Source organism: Rhinolophus ferrumequinum, chromosome 16, assembly GCF_004115265.2.
Source record: "Rhinolophus ferrumequinum isolate MPI-CBG mRhiFer1 chromosome 16, mRhiFer1_v1.p, whole genome shotgun sequence".
In the NCBI taxonomy this organism is placed as follows: domain Eukaryota; kingdom Metazoa; phylum Chordata; class Mammalia; order Chiroptera; family Rhinolophidae; genus Rhinolophus; species Rhinolophus ferrumequinum.
This window is the reverse complement of record NC_046299.1, coordinates 8267464-8287976: the sequence shown is the minus strand read 5'-3', so window position 1 is coordinate 8287976 and position 20513 is coordinate 8267464. Positions and strand designations below refer to the sequence as shown.

At 37.9% G+C, this 20513-nt stretch overlaps 1 protein-coding gene across 7 annotated transcripts in view; it reads right to left on the bottom strand.

The window, feature by feature from the left end:
• Window positions 1-7667: 7667 nt before the first annotated feature.
• ATE1 (arginyltransferase 1) overlaps window positions 7668-20513 on the bottom strand; it is a 133166-nt gene continuing 120320 nt past the window's right edge. For 6 of the 7 annotated variants that reach the window (XM_033131050.1, XM_033131052.1, XM_033131045.1 and 3 more), the window contains one exon: window positions 7668-8852. In XM_033131050.1, coding sequence (XP_032986941.1) covers window positions 8674-8852 — 179 coding nt within the window. In that variant the 3' untranslated portion in view covers window positions 7668-8673. The remainder of the gene's footprint in view (window positions 8853-20513) is intronic. The other variant, XM_033131051.1, reaches the window with a different exon arrangement.

Sequence of the window (20513 nt, the reverse complement as noted above, 5' to 3'; positions counted from 1 at the left end):
ACAACAAGGTACACCAGAGATGGCAATTCTGAATGTCTGTAATGTCACCCCTGCCCCCAGTGCAGAAAGCTCTGTGGCTACAGACCATCACTGGAGCCTTCTTCGGCTGGCTCTCTCCCCACCCCCAGCTCTGCTCACGGGTGTCTGCAACTAATTTTAGTGGAGTCCAAACGAATGTCTCCCTATCTCAGTAAATGCCTCCAGTGAGATGTCACAAGGTCTCCATGTTGTGGACACTGACACACAGTTTTCGTTGGAAGTAGGCTGTACTAGGAAAAAAACCACTCAACAAAATTACCCTTAAGAATGCAATGAAGGAATAAAAGATCTTTTAAAAGTAGAGCTATGAGTCAATCTAATCTGTCTTCTCGGCTGACTGACTTACAGGGGCAACCACCAGCTGTATATTAAACAGTATAAAAAAGATGTTGTAATGATTTATTTTTCCCGCTTTCATTTTGCAAAGTCAGGTCACTGCATGTTTTGGGGTAGACTTCTTTTGGGAAATGCACTTAAATCCTTTTTTTGCTAAAGATTCAGAAACTTTTACTGATAAACTTATAATTTTTTCTATTTGATTTGAAAATAAACATGTAACTAGAAATAGATACCTGAAAGAAAATTCAAGATGCAATATAAACATGGAGACAATAAAATAGCAAGAAACCTGTACAAATTTTCCTGAATTAATCTTTCAGTTACTCAAATTGTTCTCTAAAGGAACATTATCTCTATACGTAGTTTAATTGTAAATCATGAGGTGGCAGCGATCTTAGGAAACTGACAACCCCATGGTCATGGCACTGCAAATTCACACATATGCGTAGCTGCACTTAAATCAGACATTAAACTAGATCGCACAATGGAAATTACAAGCAACCAGAAAAGTGCCAAAGTAAGTTGCCTCAAACGTTTGGCTGTAATAATTCCATAGTGTTTTGCCATACAGAAACCTAAAAAGCATATTGGATAACATTTACGTTTTTGAAAACCACCTTACCGCAGCATGTCCAGTAGAACTTGCTGTACTGACGGAAGGGTTCTGTGCCTGCACTGTTCAATATGGCCGTTCCCGTGGGTTGAATTGGGTCCCCTCAAAAAGATAGAGTCCTACTCCCAGGTGTCTGCGAATGTGACCTTATTTGGAAGTAGGGTCTTTGCAGACGTATCAAGATGAGGTCATCCTGTATTAGGGTGAGCCCTAAATTTAACGACTGGTGTCCTTATGAGACGATGACATGGAAAAAAGAGATACAGAGGGAAGACCGTGGCCAGGCCAAGACAAAGGCAGAAAACGGGAATGATGCAGCTGCCAACCAAGAAACATCAAGGACTGCCGGGAACCCCCAGAAGCTGGATGGGGCAGGAAGGATTCTCCCTCATCCATCAGCGGGAATATGACGCTGCCCGCACCTTAACTTTGGACTTGGGGCCTCCAGAACTGTGGGAATAAATTCCTGTTGTCTGAAGCCACTCGGGTTGTGGTGACTTGTTACAGCAGCCATAGAAAATCAACACAGTAGCCATGGGCCACATGTGGCGACTGAGCACTTGACATGTGACTCGTGAGGCTATGGAACTGAATTTAAATTGTAAACTTTGCCACATGGTTAGTGTCAACTTATGGGACGGGGCTGCTTTATCCATTTTAATGACTTCAACAGTCTTATAGATCCAAACTCTTTATTGAGTTGATCCTTTGAATTAAAACTGAGAATCATACTGTTACTAGCGACACACACACACACACACACACACACACACACATCATACATATATGTTTTAATGGTCAATAAAATAACATCAGTAACAGTTACCTTCCAAATTACAGTCCGGCCCTATTTTAAAATATGCTGGAAAAGTGCACAAAACTATCCACATGTACAACTGAGCTGAGTCTTAAGTTCTGAATTCACAAACCTAAAATGCTGTTTTTCTTGTTTCATGATCAAAAGTTCCTTCCATTAGTTAAGAGATGTTTTTCAGACTCACTGAATACTGAGTTAACAAAATGTGATGAATTGGACTTCATGAAGTATTCATGAGTTCTCATTTAACGCTAATTAATTTTTTTTTCCCAAAAAAAGCCTGTGTAAAATGATTTTAAGACCCTGCACACAGACTGGACGAAAGCATGAAAAACAAAGGTTCAGGGTAAAGCAGGACCCAAAATCATACAATTAAATTATGCAAGTTAACAGCACAACGTTTACACCTTTTTGGTATATGGCTCTAGTCTGCTAACATTTAAATAAATAAAATTTAGAAATCACTTTTTGCATACCAGCTTTAATCAAACAGATGATCAAAGAAACAAAGATATTTGTGCTAGATCATTTCTAGCCTGCTTTACGCATGCCCGAAAAGTGGAGGATGTTTCTTCTCCAAGGTGGCTGAAATATTTGAGTGCTATATTAAAGGGTAATTATTAAAAATCATGAATGCCATGTAACATTAAAATTTGTTGTATCGTTTCTGGGTTTTTTTTAACATTTCTATTTGGAATTGCTTCTTCATATTGCAGATGAAGAGATGTGGTAAGAAAACCTATAGAAAGCTATAGAAATCTGCAAACTATTTTGAAGTTCCAAAAGAATATAAAAATTTGGCATGCAAATCATATGCAGCAACTTTAATGCTTATTTTAATTGAAACAGTTAATGGGAAATATTTTCTGAGTAGTACTGAATTGAAGGTATCAACTGTGACAACCAACTGGATACAAAAAATGCAATTTTACTTCACACTAAATCTCAAAATATTTTTAAAAACACATTTTTAAAACTGAAAAACTTAAATGCATAATAGTGGTGTGGTTACCAACCCTTTCCAATATGCCCATTTTAAAGACCTCTTTTCCATAAAGAATCAATGAATCAGAACCTTAATTTGTTTTAAATAACCTTCAGCTTTTAAGACGTTTTTGAACTGGAAATTTTAGAGGTGTGCAAACTGTAAAAATGGTAGTATAGGTCTCCTAGAAAATTATTTAGTTGAGTGACAATGAGAGAAGGAACACAAAGTTTTAAAAGCTATACATTTTCTGAACCTTCAAATAAGAAGAGAAAATTCCTACTGTCCAAAGAAATGCAAAGAGAACCAGGAAATGAAGAGCAAGAACATTACCAAGTTTTACAAAGAACTGATAAAAATTATTACAACTCCTATTACCCATGAAAAGGGACTAAAATCTTAAGACCTCACTCTCAGAAGATGACAGACTGTGGAACATTAGGTAGCCATCAAAATGATATTCTTTCTTATCTATTGGCATTTTCACAATATATTAAGATGTTCAAAGATACTGAATAGATAAAAAATTATGAAACAATGTACACGGCATGATTCCATTTTTATTTAAAAGTAACACAAAACACACATACAGGTAGGCAGAAAGGATATGAACCAAAACGTGAATGGTAGTAGTAGTAGTTAAAGATTATAAGTGCCTTTTTCTTCGATATATTTTTCTATATTGTCTAAATGTTCTCTGCTGAACAGTATCCATTTCAAATAAGAAAAACAGCAAAGTTATTTCCATTTGGGGAAAAAAAAAAGTCAGTGGGAATTATAATTAATATTTAAATCGCTTGGAAAATAGGATTCTTTTTATCATAAACACACCAGGATCCTCTTTACCGTAAAAAGGCAAATACTTGTAAATACATTCCATAAATATACTGTGGACTATTATAAACAAAGCACACTTTGTTTTATATTTATGAAAATTTCTCTGTAAACTGAACTTTTTAAGAGAAATTCTATTTGAGTTTGTTACTTAAATCTTATTTCAAATCCCTTGGAGAAAAAGAATGTCTATTCCCTAATTTATCTTGTGAAAATCCAGACTTTTTGCTTAAGGAGAGATTTTACTTCTCTTTATTCCTTATAAAGAAATCTACCATGCTTTAAGTAACTAAATGATCTGGAATTCCAATTACTGAAAATTACATATTGCGATTCATAAAATGTTTTACTTCTGTTTTCTGCATATTTACTACAGGTAAAATGTATTCAAGAGTTTAAAAGATGAAAACATGTCTTTTAAGTATTGACTTACGTCTTTTAAGCAGGAGCCACTGCAGATAGAAACAGATTTTTTTCATTCCAGCTTTATCAAATGGACTGTTCGAAAAGCATATACAAGAGCAAAAAATATCACATGCAATCAAACTTGTTTTGTCTTACAGTCACTGGCTTTCTTTTGGAAAAGAATACACATTTGAACAACTTCTAATTTAAACATTTCCCAATTGTTTCCATTTTATTTCCCTTTTCTTTACAGTTAGCAACAATAGATACATTTTTGTAACTGGTCATCATATTCTTTCTCATCTTCATTCATACTAAAATAATATAAAGCCTATCAAATCACACCATATATTGTTCAGAAACACAAAAAGGCTCACTTACATAATAGATTCCACTATGTTAAGAAACCACACATAACTGATGTTTTGTAAAACGCACTGTTTGAAAGTAAACATAAACAGTAATAATTTTTATCTAAATAATTTTAATCAAATGAATAATATAGTTCTCTAATAATAACCTCTTTTAGAATATAAAAAAGTGCTCAGATTACACTTTAAAAAAATAAGATAATGAAATTCTCAACATAACTGGAATAATTTAAATAAAGATGGTAGAATAGGGAATCTCTATTACATTTTGGCTCCCAAGACAGGAAAGTAGGTGCGAATTTGAAATCAGAAAAGGATTGCAGCACTAATATTATGAATGTAAAGCTTTCAGCATTTAAAAGATATAAACTGATTCTGAAAAGTTCTCATGAGTCTTTCTTTAGATGAAATCCATTAACATAAAATCAATTTTCTCAATTAGGCTGCTTGTCGACTGACAAAGTCAGGTCACTCTCCTTGACTGTCCTTTTTTAGCCGATGATGAATATTCACTAAGACTCAAAAGAACAAATACATATATTTTTTAATTGGGGAATATTGGGAAACAGTGTTTGTCCCAGGACCCATCAGCTCCAAGTCGTCGCTGTCCTTCAATCTAGCTGTGGAGGGAGCAGCTCAGCTCCAAGTCCAGTCGCCATTTTCAATCTTTAGTTGCAGGGGGCGCAGCCCACCATCCCATGTGGGAATTGAACTGGCAACCTTGTTGTTGAGAGCTCGCGCTCTAACCAACGGTAGCCCTTCCAGCAGCTCAGTGGCAGTTCATTGTCTTCAATCTAGTTGTGGACGGCGCAGCTCATTGGCCCATGTGGCAATCGAACTCGCAATCTTGTTGTCAAGAGCTCGTGCTCTAACCAACTGAGCCATCCGGCTGCCCAATATTTGTCTTTTGAAAAAACTTTGCTCATTAGGATCATTACACAATCTAGTCTCAAAAAACAAAAACAAAAACCATGAATATAGCAAATGAACAGAAGAATCTTCATCCGAGTCTTGTGGAGCTTCATGGAGCCAACCTAGAGAGCCGCCCTGCCGCCCTCAGGGACAGAATCACGGCTCCCAGATAGTGGTGATCAGTCCTCCTCTGAAGGAGCCCTACACTAAATTCTGCAGGAAGAAACCGGCTGTGGTGAGATTCAAGTTCTCTCTTCATTTGATACTCAAGAGGCTGTGATCTTTATGAACAGCAACCTACGTGGCAATCACTAAGAAGAACTGGCAATCACTAAGAAGAACGCAGGTGTGAGACAGTGGACGACATCGGCCTGGCCATCCAAATGTCAAAGGTGCCAGCCACAATCCTCTTACTTTAGTAACACTGAGATCACACACAACACTGCTGAAATCCTATCATGGTATTTCTTTCTAATTTCTGGTGTCCAGAACTTACTGTTGATAAAACAAAACAGCATGTAGAGCATAATTCGATCCATATTAAAATTACAAGTGTGTATATATGGCAATTCTCTCTCACTGGTATGGCAGGACTTCAGATTACTTTTACTTTCTTATTTATATTTTTCTTAATGTTTTAATTGCTCACAGTATCACTTTTGTAGTTATAAAACAATTAAGCTATCTTCAATTAAGAAAAAAATGTTCTACCGATTCTGAAGGCAGTTCCCAATAAGCGTCTATCAAATGCTCGCGGGAGATTATTTTGAAGGATAAAATTACAGAAAAATGTGAAATCCATGCTATCAGAGAAAATGGCTTCACTAGTCTGTCCCCAGTTTGCTGCATACCTGCAATGGCAGGTGTTACACACTCTGAATGGATACATACGAGGTGTGATCACAAAATACAGTGAATGCTAAATTTTAAAAAATGTATCACAGTAAAAGACATGTTGCCATTAATCCCCCCTTAAAATACTCCCTCTCGCTTTGAACACACTTATCCCATTGTTCTTGCCACTTTCTGAAGCAGTTCTAGAAGTCCTCTTTCATGAGTGTCTTTAGTTGCGCTGTTCTGACTGCCTTGATGTCCTGTATTGATTAAAAATGTTTACCTTTCATGGTCATTTTGACTTTGGGGAAGAGCGAGAAGTCGCACGGTGCCAGATCTGGTGAATGCAGTGGATTAGGACACACCGTAATGTTTTTATTTGACAGAAATTGCCATATACTAGAAGCGATGTGTGACACGGGACCTTTGTTATGATCACAAAATATGGTGAATGCTGCTGCCAAGTGCCATCCAACAGAAAGGCAGGGATCTTGAATATAGGCAGGAAGTGGTGCATCAAACCTCAGTAAGAGTGTGTGACAAGTTTCAATTTGTTCGGTACAGTCAGTCGGGTGTGAGCTACGGTTGAGAGAAGGTGTGTTTTAAAGTGTGCCGTAAATCATGGATCACGAACAACGCATTAACATGAAATGGGCAAAGGGTGTCATCCTCCATCATGACAACACTCTGTGTCACACATTGCTTCTGGTATGGCAATTTCTGTCAAATAAAAACATTATGGTATGTCCTCATTCACCTTATTCACTGGATCTGGCACTATGTGACTTCTTGGCTCTTCTCCAAAGTCAAAATCATTCAGGACGTCGAGGCAGCCACGAGAGTGCAACTAAAGACACTCACGAAAGAGAACTTCCAGAACTGCTTCAGAAAGTGGCAAGAAGGATGGGGTAAGTGTCTTCGAAGTGACGGGGGGTATTCTGAGGGGGATTAATGACACTGTGTCTTTTACTGTAATAAATTTTTTTAAATTTAAACATTCACCATATTTTTTGATCACACCTCATACAGTTTATTTGGATGTTGAATTTCTAAACATTTGACTTCTAGCATCATTATCTTATGATCCTTTTATTCTAGCTACCTGAAATTATTTTCTCATGTTTTACCTAAATTCAGTGAATTTACAAGAAAAATTTAAAATCAGCAGTGGGATTCAAACTACTAAGTTTTAGAATACGGTTTTCCAGAAGATCAAAGAAAGTAGAATGGGCAAAGAATGGGCAAAATGGGGACTGAAAAGGATTCAGGGGCCAAGCAGCTGGCAACAGAAGGTGGAGATCAGCTGAGAAAAAGCACAAGAAAACAGACGTCTTCTGTCCTTCACTGTCTCCAACATAACTCCACTGTAACTATGCACTAAGGTGTCTGCTGTTCTTCCTTCCTCCCAGCACAGTGGTGCCACCTGGACAATGGTGGACAAGGGCGTCTACTGAATGGGCCAAGGCCCAAACGAAAGGAAGTGAGAAGGAAAGAGGGGTCACCTCTGCTTCAAGCGTCTCTGTGACAGCCAATCAAAGGGCAAAATGGAGCGTTTTGTCTCTTACTCTGGAAAAGAGGTCAATATGATTCCTACTTAATTACATGTGACTTGTAGTACAGCTATAAAAGTGGTCAGATATTAACTAATTTTTAACCAATAACCAAAGACAAGTGTCCTGGCTTCTAAGGAATGAAACTTAGTGTACTTTACTTCTGACGAGCCATAGGTGAAGACAGGAGCCAACATTTTTCTTAAATAACTCATTTCTTAGGTTTTTAGAAATAGAGCAAATAATGTAATATGTAATTAGGGCAAACATATTATATGGTCTAAATTGGGATACTTGGAGAGTAAAACGGAGCACTTGTAATCATTACTCTAGGAAAGATATCATGGCGAGACAGCAGACGTGAACAGGATGGTCCTGGGTAAACAGACTGATGTCAACATGACATGCTTTTTTAATGTTTGCATTTTCTTGTTCTGAGTTCTCTATTATTACACTACATAACGACATTCGGCAGTAACTTAGAATTGAACACTGAGTGATGGCATAGTTCTGTTCTCTGGAGAAGACATTTTCCATGTGCTGTAACAAACTTCCCAACTTCTTGCCCACACTTAAGGTTTTTAGCACAAACTAGTGTTTTACATGGATCTGAGGAAAACAGTCTGTCCTGATTTCTCCAGCAACAAACAAGCACAACTGTCATTTAAATTACTTAAGATTCACTTACTAATTTTACTTTCCAAAATATTAACAAGAGAAGTTTCCCATATCTTATTCATAAAACAAAGTTCCAAAATGATAATCCCCCACCCCTCACGAGTATGAGGCTAGGTAATAATACGTTTAAAATCTTTACATAAACCATGAGACTGCCACAAAGTATTTTAGAAAGGCCATATAATAGTCGAAATAAAAAATAATAGATTTGTGGGTGGTTATGGGGCTTCCCCAGAGGAACCGTCTGGAGCGGCGGCAGGAGGCAGTGCCCGGCAGGGAGGGAGGGCACGGGCGCTTCAGTTCCGGAACAGAAGCATCCGCTCGGAGCACGCCTGCCCCACCAGGCTCGCGTACTGCAGCACGATAGCCTCCTCGCTCGGGTCCTTCTGCTGTTTCTTATAAACACCGTAAGGCATTATGGCTTTCTTGTGAAACACTTGCAGTCGATCAGGTTCCTTACTGCGACCTTCGTCCACTGCAATTACAAAAAATACTGATTAAAAAGGGCCACGTAGAGAACTTTTCTGTTCCTAATTTAAAAATACCTATTTAAAATATAAAAATTATGTGTTACGATGCCCTCCTTAAAACTGGAAGCCACATGCAAAAGAATGAAACCAGACTGCTGTCTGTCTCACCATACACAAAAATTAACTCAAAATGGACTAAAGATTTCAATATAAGACCTGAAACAATAAAATGCACAGAAGAAAACATAGGCACTAAAACTTACAGACCTTCGTCTCAGAGGGGTTTTGTGAACGTGATCCCAAAGGCAAGGGAAGTAAAAACAAAAATAAATGAATGGAACTACATCAAACTAAAAAAGCTTCTGCATAAAAAAAGAAACCATCAATAAAACAAAAAGGCAACCAGTCGAATGGGAGAAGATTTCTGTAAACAACACCTCTGATAAGGGGCTAATGTGCAAACAACTTTCTCTCTCTCTCTCTCTCTATGTGTGTGTGTATATATATATATATATATATATATATATACACACACACATATATATATACACACACATATATATATACACACACACATATAGATATATATACATATAGATAGATATAATAAGAACTCATATACCTCAACAACAAAACCAACAATCCAATTAAAAAATGTGCAGACGACCTCAATAGACACTTCTCCCAAGAAGTCATACAGCCAATAGACATATGAAAAGATGCTCAACATCACTAATTATCAGGGAAATGCAAATCAAAACAACAATGAGATACCACCTCATCTGTCAGAATGGCTGTCATCAATAAGACAAGTAATAACAAATGTTGGAGAGAATGTGGAGAAAAGGGAATCCTTGTACACTGCTGGTAGGAATGTAAATTGGTACAGTCTCTATGGAAAACAGTGTGGAGGTTCCTCAAAAAAGTATGACCCAGCAATCCCTCTTCTGGGTATCTATCCGAAAAATCTGAAAACACTCATTCGTAAAGATATATGTCAGTCACAATAGCCAAGACATGGAAACAACCAAAGTGTCCTTTGCTTGCTGAATGGATAAACAAGATGTGGTACATATATACAACGGTATTACCCAGCCATATAAAATAATGAAACGATGCCACTTGCGACATGCACAGATCTTGAGAGTATTATGCTAAGCAAAACAAGTCAGACAGAAAAGGACAAAAACCATATGATTTCACACATATGTGGGATATAAAACCGAAAGCAACAAATCAACAAACAAAACACACTCAGACACAGACAACAGTATGGTGGCTACCAGAGGGAAAGGGGGGTGGGGACAAGATGTACAGGGTAAAGCAGGTCAAATATTTGGTGACGGATGGAAACTAGACTTTGGGTGGTGAGCACATAATGCAAAATACTGATGATGTATTATAGAATTTCTATACCTGAAACTTATTCAATGTTATCAACCAGTGTTGCCACAATAAATTTAAATTAAAAAGATGTCCTCTTTGAGCAGTATGTTCAAATGAAGGTGTACAGCATTAACATACACTTGAGTATGTTAATAAATAACAAATGCATTTCTGAGAGGTAATAAATCACCCCACCAAGAGCTAAAACATCAGGGAAAGACAAAGAACTGTTTGCAATTTAAAAGCTGGCCTTGGACACCTTTATTATTTTCGCGTGACAATAAAGTTTACCACGCTCCAGATCTTCCCTGCGTCTGACTGAAATTTACTTTGCCTTTCCTTGAGCCAACATATGTCTGGAGCTCTCATCTGTGCAACGAAGCCTTCTGCTGACTCCACAGTTCTGGTGACTCGCGCGGGCCCGGTCTGGGCAACGAGCATGGAATCTGTGGGCAGATTCTTACAGCTGTCCGGAGGACATGGCAGAGACTGCTAGTGGTTGCCTCTTACCGTGCTTCCTCGAAAATAAGACCTAACCGGAAAATAAGCCCTAGCATGATTTTTCAGGATGACATCCCCTGAACATAAACTCTAATGCATCTTTTGGAGCAAAAATTAATATAAAACCTGGTCTTATTTTCGGGGAAACATGGTATCAGTCCTCCTTTCTCTTTCACATAAGAGAACTGTTGGTTTTTAGCAGGATAGGCTGTTTCCCAGCTTTCCTTGCAACGGGGTGTGGTCTTGTAATTCTAGCCAAGATGACATATGTAGAAGTGTTTCGTGGTAGTTTTCAGGAATCTTTTAAAAGGATAGTTGGTCAATGCCTTTTGCCTCTTTCATTTTTCAACCCTTCCTTCATTCTGCTACCTGGAACATGGATGTGATGGCAGGAACTCTAACCTCTATCTTGGAGAGTGAGGTTAAAAGCTTTCCCTCAGTTCAACAAAAACAAAAGCAAGAAGGAACCTGGGTACCTGAGTACTTTGTGGAACAAAACTGGCCATGTCTACAACTTTACATAAAATAGAAATAAACTATCTTGTTTAAGCCAAGATATTAGGTTTCTATTATTGGCAGTTGCTACTAACTAATATAGATAACATTACAATATCCACAAAAACGTACAATGTCTTTTATCACTGACTCAGCAGACCACTTCTAAGAATCATCCTGCAGCTGTGGTACCCACCCTGACTACATACTGGAGTCATCTAAAGAGCTCTGAAAAAATGCCAAACCCTGGATCCCATGCCCAGAGAGCCCGATTTAAAAACTGGCCTGAATAGAACCTGAGCATCAGTATTTTCTTAAGCCTTTTAAAGTAGGTTAAGAATCACTGCCCTAGAAAAACACGTACACACCAATGTACACACACATATATGTGTGTATACAAGGATCCTTGCAGCAATACTCTCTGTAACACTGAAACACTGGAAACCTACATGTCCATCGACGGAGAACTGGTTAAATATGTTAAGGTATAATAAAATGTTATACTGCTATTAAAAAGATAAAGGAAGATAAGTGAAAAAAAAGTACATAAAGTATAAACAATTTAATTTATTTATTAAAAGCCTAGTATACACATAGGAAACAATCTGGACAAATATACATCAACCTGTTACCAGTATTTATCTCTAACTGTTCCCTCTGCCTGCAACGCCCCCCACATTCCCCAGGCTGCCACCGTGGCTCAGCCCCTTGCTTCATCTGATGAAACGGCCGCTCCTCAGAGGCCTTCCCTGGTCCCTTCTATGCAACAGGATCCCTATCTCCTTGGTCTCTTTTATCTTCCTCATCACACCACCACCTGACATATATATTTATTGCCTGGTTCCCTTTCCACTAGAAAGTGCTATGAGAATAAAAATTAAATAAAAACTTGCGACTGTTTTTCCCACTATTATTTCCCCCGTGTCTAGTGCAATAGGTAACACACCGGAGGTGCTCCATAAATATCTGCTGAATGAATGAACAAGTCTACCTCTGTAGGCAGTATTACAAGAGACTTTCCCATTGTGGGACACACACACACACACACACACACACACTCAACTTTTGCATTTTCTATAATAAGCATAAGGTTTTGTAATTTAAAAAAAAACAGTTGTTTTTAAGGTTGATTGAGGCATCGTTTCTTTGCTCAATTTGGATCTTCTAGAAATGAAAAGTGCAAGCGCTAGTTTCCTTTCCTATAAATCAAAAGCATTGTTTTACATTTTTCAGAGTCTTTCAGCTATAAACTTCTTTCTCAAAGTCGGTGATGAACTTTCCACAATATTCACTATAAATTAAACATTTTATTGGATACCCACTTCGTACAAGACTCTATGCTTTAATACTTAAGTTGGATTACATCCCTTATTCTTTTATAAAAGAAGGAATAAATAAGCATCTATTCTTCCTCAACTGATATTGTTTTCTCTATCAGATATTCATTAATCAGGACACAGCATCTAAGATCAGTTTCAGAAGAAACAGAAGTAACATTATTCCTCTAATACCTGAAAGAGAAAGACAGATCTCACGTAATGGATGTGTCTCACAGGCTAGCTGATCTCAATCATCTTAGGAGAAAGTGAGTGAGGGCATTCCAAAACTGACTACATTCTATGCCTGTTTAAAACTTTGTAATGGGGATCCAAGCCAATCGTGCACTCTTAGGTGAAAAGAAGTTATACACTGTCAGAGCCCACTTTCTTGCATCTAGAGCCGAGCTCGGGAAGGCACGTAGGGCTGAGGAGAAAGGGAGCACCAAGGACGCCAGCCAGCCAAAGGGTCCTCACAGAACTGAATGCCAGTGTAGTTTTCGATTTTCACTTTATCCAGGACACAGATCAAGGTAAAGAAGAATGAAGTGGCAAGAGAAGGGATCTCCTCAAGGCTGCTGTCCCTTCCCTGTGCCATTCCTGGGCCTGTCTGCCCTCAACTGCATTCCCGGCCTCCTGCCTGCTCTGCTCTGCGCCGCAGAAGGCTGGAGCTGGGGGAGGCAGAAGCCACAGCTGCTCTTGGAGTTGTCAAGCTTCCAGCTTCTGTAGTTAGCCCTCGCCCCTGAGCCCATTTTTCTCTACAGCCCGGACGTGGGGGTGGTTTCCTGCTGTTGCTAATCTCTGGGGTACCCCTCTGCCTTGCTTGGCTCTCAGCAACACCACTGCCTGTAATCGCCAGTTCCCTGCATTAAATGCTCTGTACTGTATGTACCTGACGTGGTTTTGGTTTTCCTGGTTGGACATACCAATTCAGAGTATGTGTTGTTTCTTACAAATTATTTTATCCAACTGAAGCAGAATATCCACGTACTTTTTAAATATGTAACACTTACTAGGTTACTACACCCCTTCTCAGGGGAAGGTACAAGCAAAGGAAAAGAGAGCAACCTGGGTCCTGCCATCAGTTTCAAACATTTAAATGTCCGCTGATTGCAACACAGATAACCATCTCCATCACCTGGCTACAGTGCTACCAGCAGGACAAGGTAAGTTCAAGGATATTTAGAGTCTAACACAAATAGCAAACTAGTAAAGATCAGTGAGAACTGTGAAAGAGAGACACAAGAACATCAGCAAAACTGCACAAAATCTTCGAAATCTAAACCTTCGATCGTTTAAAATTGGAATTTTAAAGGATGTCTGTATTTGACTACATAGAAGGATGTTTAACAGTTTAAACCTCTATCCTGAAGTATTTTAGGACAGACATCCTTTAAAATTCAAATAAATGGAACACCTTAGCAAATAAAATCATAAGATTTGATACACCATCATCTTATTCTATCTAGAATGAAATGCCACCTTTTAATTTTTATTAATTTCTAGTGCAACATATAAAAATAAAAATAGATTAAGAAAAAAACCCACCATTGTGTATAATTTATACCAACTATTTTATTTTAAAGTGTACTCCTCCTCTAGAGTAGGAAATGTTGCAGTTTCATTTGTAAAAACATAGTTAACCTTGAACAATGTGGGAGTTAGGGATGCTGACCCCCCATATAGTTGAAAATCCGGGTATAACTGCTGGCTCCCCAAAAATGTAACCAATAGCCTACTTTTGAGCAGAAGCCTTAAATAATAACATGAACAGTTGATTAACACCTATTTTGTCTATTAGACGAGTATGCATTATACACCATATTCTTATAATACAGCTAGAGAAAAAATATTAAGAAAATCCTGAGAGAGAAAATACATTTCTGCTGCTGTGCTGTCGTTACCAATACTGTGTGTCTGTGGTGTCTGTTTACACGAGGAACTATCTGCCTGTTAATACTTACATCGATACTGTCTTATATGATACGAAACACTGTAGAGGTTATACGTATTACTCACACTAGACATCAAACACAAAAAGAGAATGTGAGAAAGAAATCTGTATTTATTTGCAGGTGCAACGATTCACACACTGGTAACAAAGCAGCAGCAGCAGGATTGGTTTCAGGTATCCTAGTGTCCTCGATACGACTGCTTCACGGTAGCCCAGCCTATACACTAACGAATGAATCGTTATAAAATCTTTATGGCATACAGTATTATAGTCATATTTATAATACAGTATTGGAAACACTGTTAAATTTGTAAAAAACCCACTTACCTGTGATGATAGGTTTATATGCAGTTTCTCCAATTATGAGAGAGACAGAGACAGAGAGACAAAGACAGAGAGAGAGAGAGAGAGACAGATGCACACTAAACGGTCATGTCATTCTTCGAAAGCCAAGTTATAAAACAGTAGGAAAAGGTTATTAACTTTATGTTAATATGACTCACCTTATGCAAGGAGAGGCTATCCACCGCCATCGTCTTGCACACGATGATCTACACGATGACTTAGGTGACGATGACGATGTCACAAATTTGTCTCACACAGTCCTTGCCATACCGTTACTCGATTGTCACAGACACACACAACAGGTGTATTTATTAATTGTCCGGCATGATGATGATTTACTGTTCATTAAGCGGAAGTGGATCGTCATAAAGGTCTTTATCCTCGCGGTCTTCACATTGAGAACACTGGGAAGGGGGTTGGTCTGTCATCTCAGGGGTGGAAGAGGCCCAACAGGTGGAGGAGGTGGGAGGGGAGGCGGAGAGGCAGGCACACTTCGTGTCACTTTACAGAAATACACTGTAATTTCCGTCTGACTTCTTTGCTTCCTATTTCTCTAAAAATGTTTCTACGCGTATATGGTACCAATCCTTCTCCCACCATTTGCTTTCGTTTCAGTGCCCATGTCGTAGAAGGGACCATGTCATAAAAGACGTCAAAAACGGTCCTGAGTAATCAGAACCCTTCTGCCACCCGGTCTAATGTCAACATGTTTTCTGGCACCGCTCCTTCTATGTCTTCTTCCTCGTCGCCTGGGACTGGTCCGAAGCACTCGTCTCCATCAAGTCGTCTTCAGTTAATAACTCTTGGTGAGGTGTCTATTAGCTCTTGAATTTCTCCAGGATCCGCAACTTGAAACCTTCTACCCCCCTCTTGCCATATCCACAATCTCTTCCATGATTTCCTTCCCTGGCTCTGCTGTAAATCCTGTGAAGTCAGACACACCTGGACATAGTTTTCTCCAGCAGGAATTTACTGTTTTGGGCTTCATGGCGTTCGTGACTTTTTCTATGACAACAAGGGCGTGTTCAGTGGCATAATCCTTCCAGACTTTCACAGTGTTCTATGGGGGTTCTCTTCTCTTCCGTAGCCTTGACAATCCTTTGCATAGTGAACCACGTCTGATGAGACTTAAAGGCCCATAGTATGCCCCCGAGCTCAAGGCTGACTTAGACATGTTGTGTTTGGGGGCAGGGAGACCACTGGGACGCCTTTGGTGTGAACTGATGGGGTTCTGGATGGCCGGGGCACTGTCCAATATCAGAACTCTAAAAGGCACCCCCTTAACTGGTCAAGTACGTCCTGACTTCCGGAACAAAGCATCAACAGAACCAATCCAGAAAAAGTATTCTTGATGTCCAGGCCTTCTTGTTGTACAACTAAAAATCTGGCAAATGGTTATCTTTTCTCTTCAATGCTTGGGGGTTAGCAGCTTTCCAGTCTTGATCATAAACCCAACTGCATTTGTACAAAATGGCAGAGTGAGCCTATCCCTTCCTGCCTTAAATCCCAGTGCGTGCTTCTCTACCTTACGGATAAATATTCCATTTGAATTCTCCCCACCCCAGAAGAGGCCACTTACTCTGCATTAAAAAACTGTTCAAGGAGATATCCTTTCTTCTCAATGATTTTCTTGTTGGCATCTGGGAACTCGTCTTCTGCCTCTTGGTCAGAAGAAGCTGTTTCACCTGTTATCTTAACATGTTTTAAGCCAAATCTCTTTCTAAAATTATCAAACCATCCTTTGTTGGTATTAAATCCTCCAGCTTTAGATCCTTCAGCCTTCTTTTGCGTTAAGTTGTTTTTGCATTTGCTGGTGTAGCTGCAGTGATGGCTTCACAAATCTTTCTTTCTTTCTTTTTTTAACAATGGTCCTTGTACTGGCTTCATTCATCTTGAAATGCTGGGCACCACAGCGGCAGACCTCAATCTACAGTACATTATCAAGCACTTCAACGTTTTCTTGTAATGTCATGACTTTTCTCTGCTTCTTGGAAGCACTTGCAACATCACTAGCGGCACTTCGCATGGGTCCAATGGGATTACTCCAGGTTTACGGCATTGCACTAAACACGATGAAAAATACTCGAGAACGAGAGCTCACGTTTAACTGTGGTACACAATTTACTGGTGAGATGACCTGCTCGTGTCGCGATGATCAGCATCCCTTGAGCTCACGCATTAGCATCAGGAGATGGCTACGAGATGACTACAGCAGAGCAGTATGTGCTACAGTTAATTGTATGCAGTTATAATTTAATAATGCATCTTTGTATTTGTCTCAACAGTGAATTACGCCATGTATGTATGGTCTGCATGAGTGTAAGTTTTGATAAATTTTAACTATGTTTTTATAATAGATTTGTGTAGACTTTACGGTAGTAAATGACTAGTACCTAATACATTTTATATATTCATGACATACCTCTTTCTTAATCTTTTTGCTATATTGTAGCACTGCCCCAAATTTGATTTGCATATAATTTTAAAGCCTTTTCTCTAATCTTAATAAATAGAAATGAAGTACAGTTGACCCTTGGGTAACATGGGTTTGAACTGTGTGGGTCCACTTACATGTGGGTTTTTTTTTTCAATAGATAAACTGGAAAATTTTTTGGAGATTTGCAACAATTTGACAAAAACTTTCAGATGAACCACAAGGCCTAGAAATAGCGAAAAGATTAAGAAAAAGGTATGTCATGACTATATTGAGGGTGCCAAAAAAATGTATACACAATTGAAGAAAGGAAAAAACTATTAAAATTACACTAAGGGTAACCACTTCGAGCACCTCTTGTAATTGCAGAAATCAAACATAACTTGTATCCAACTTTTGTTATCGGAATATATTGAGTATTACAATTTTAATACAGGTTTTTCCTTTCTTTAAATGTGTATACATTTTTTTGGCACTCTCTGTATTTTGAGGCCTTTGTATCTGGATCAAAGTAATCAAATGCATAATATACTGAAAGTAGACACCAACCAGCTATTCACTTTTTAACATCCTACAAAATTACAAAAGTGGTAATAATGAATGTTAAAATCCTCTCCTCATTTTCTTCAATATTACTGTATCCCAGCCATTTGCAGATACAAATATATTTGCTCTTAGTGTTCAAATACTTGGGAAGTTCGTGGGATTATTACTGTTGTTTAATAGTATAAATAACGTGGTACTGACTGTATCACCAACTCATCAGATTATGCTGACTTAATTGAAACTTTTTATTAATTCATTGAAATACAAATTAGTTTTCTTAATTATCCCACATTCTTAAGTTTTCCCATTAGCACACTTTATTTTAAACAAGGCATTGAAACATCATGGAGATTAAAAAGTAGCACTAAGGTGTATCTCTCCCCACCTAAAAATACATACATTGCAACTCAAACTAGGAACGTAAATTTAAAATTCTGACTACCCAAAGATATCAACCTAAAATTGCCAGTACTTCAGTAAAAGGGATTAGAGATCCACAAGACGTATTAACAAAATCAAAGGAAAGATTTAAATTTTTTAAAAACTTGGTATTTCAATAACTTGAACTAACAACAAATATTCTGGGAATTAGTCATTATGGAATTACTGAATACTTAATAATAAGCATATTAATTTGATTTTATCTTATTAAATCATAAAAGTATGCTTGCTTCAAAACTCAATGTAGAAATAAAGTGATGTCAACCCATGCATACATAATCCTTTCTCTTACCACTCTCCTTTTTTTTTTTAAATTAGTTTCAGGTGTACAAAACAATATAATAGTTAGACATTTATCATATATATCCCTCACTCAGTGATAACCCCCATCCTTCTTGCCCCACCAAACTTCCATCCAAATCATCAGTGTTTAACATTTTCATAAGATGCATTTAAATATTTAAATACAGAGCTTTGGATTACATTCTTACCATACCTTAAATTAAGGCCAGAAAATCAAAGCAATCCCTCTTTCAGTGAGTATATTGTATTAACTTCAGAAACCACTGATTATCATCACAGACAAAATATCACATTTCTGTTTTGTGCGCTTGACAGTCTGCAGTTTTATAATCATTAGTTACGTTCATCATGAAGGCAGATTCTGATTCTTAGTACATGCTACATAATTAGTTTTAAAACCAACTGAAAAGCTACACAAGAAAAATTCTACCAGATACTGAAAATACTGGCAATAAATTAGTTATGATTTATTTAGTAAAGTAAAAAAATACATCCCAAATCCTCACAAAACCCTTTTGTAACCATCCCGTATTGCTTGCTAATAAATGTTCTCTGTGCTTGCAGACAAAAATCTACATAGCTAAACCCACACAGCACAAGAGGCTTCATCTTGAAGGGACCTTCAAGACAATAGAAAAATGTTTTTTGAGCTTAAAGACCATTTGCTATCTCACTTAAGGGGAACTGCCAGCTTATTGGATGTCTTGGAAATGTGTGGCAGCAACAGCTTCTTCCATCTTTCCTTCCTCTGATGTATCTCAAATAAAAATCAACGGCAATCCTGCAAAAACGCTTCCTGAGATAAGCATTTGATCATTTATTTTGATATACTTATTGATACAAATATGTTGTCAACTCTCTGATGTTATAATCTTCAAGGAAAACTCTGGTGGGCAACAACTGCTTGATTTCCCACCCCAACTTTTTATTCACAGAGATAACAGTACATCACACAGGTGCTTTCAAAAGGAAAAGAATCTAGAGATCAAAGCTTTACTTCTCTTATGGGGACTCATTCGTTATTCTTAAGACTTTGTAACTTCTAGGCTTTCCAGAAAATGATGAAACAGCCTATTTTCTTAACTTCATTATTTATTGCTACAGCATTACTGCATAAATATGAAAACAAATAACGTACTTTATAGTTTCTCATGAAGGCAGCTGTATAAATGGCAGACCCAGTAATGTTAACAAAGCTAAATGCACTCAGGCAAAAGTGTAATAAAATGGGAAGAATATGAAAGTTTGAACCAAATGCATGACAGAACTAAACTCTGGAATCAAACTCAATTCTGGAAGGTCCAAAGTCAAACACAATTTAGCACATTTAACAGAAGGTATTAACAAATGTTTTAATCACCATGGGGGAGGGAATGGGGAAGGTGGGAAGAAATTGTGAAAGGAAATATGGGATAGCAAAAGGTTGGCAGGGGAATGCATAGTAGTTATGACAAAGGTAACTGAGCTCAATCAGCTATTTCTTCAAGCCCATTTACTTTAGGCACCAATCAGGGAGAATTGCATTTTCCTATTCTACAAGGAATACTGCTGCTACTCAACTCACACACAATGTTTTCTGGTAAAAATGAAAACTAATAAAACAAATCTAAACTTAGATTATTTGTACAACATCATTTAATAGCAGCTTTATTGAGATATAATTCTCATACCATACAGCTTATCCATGTAAAGTGTATGAATCAATGACTTTTAGCATATACACCGTTGTATAACCATCATAACAATCAATTTTACAACATTTTCAGCATCCCGGGAAGAAACCCCATACCTATTTTCAGTCTCTCGTTTTCTCAACGCAACTTCCTGAGCCCTAAGCAACACCAATCTACTTTCTGTCTCTATGGAATCATACGATCTGTGATCTGTTGTGACTGATTTCTTTCACTCAGCACAATGTTTTCAAGGTTCATCCACGTTGCAGCAC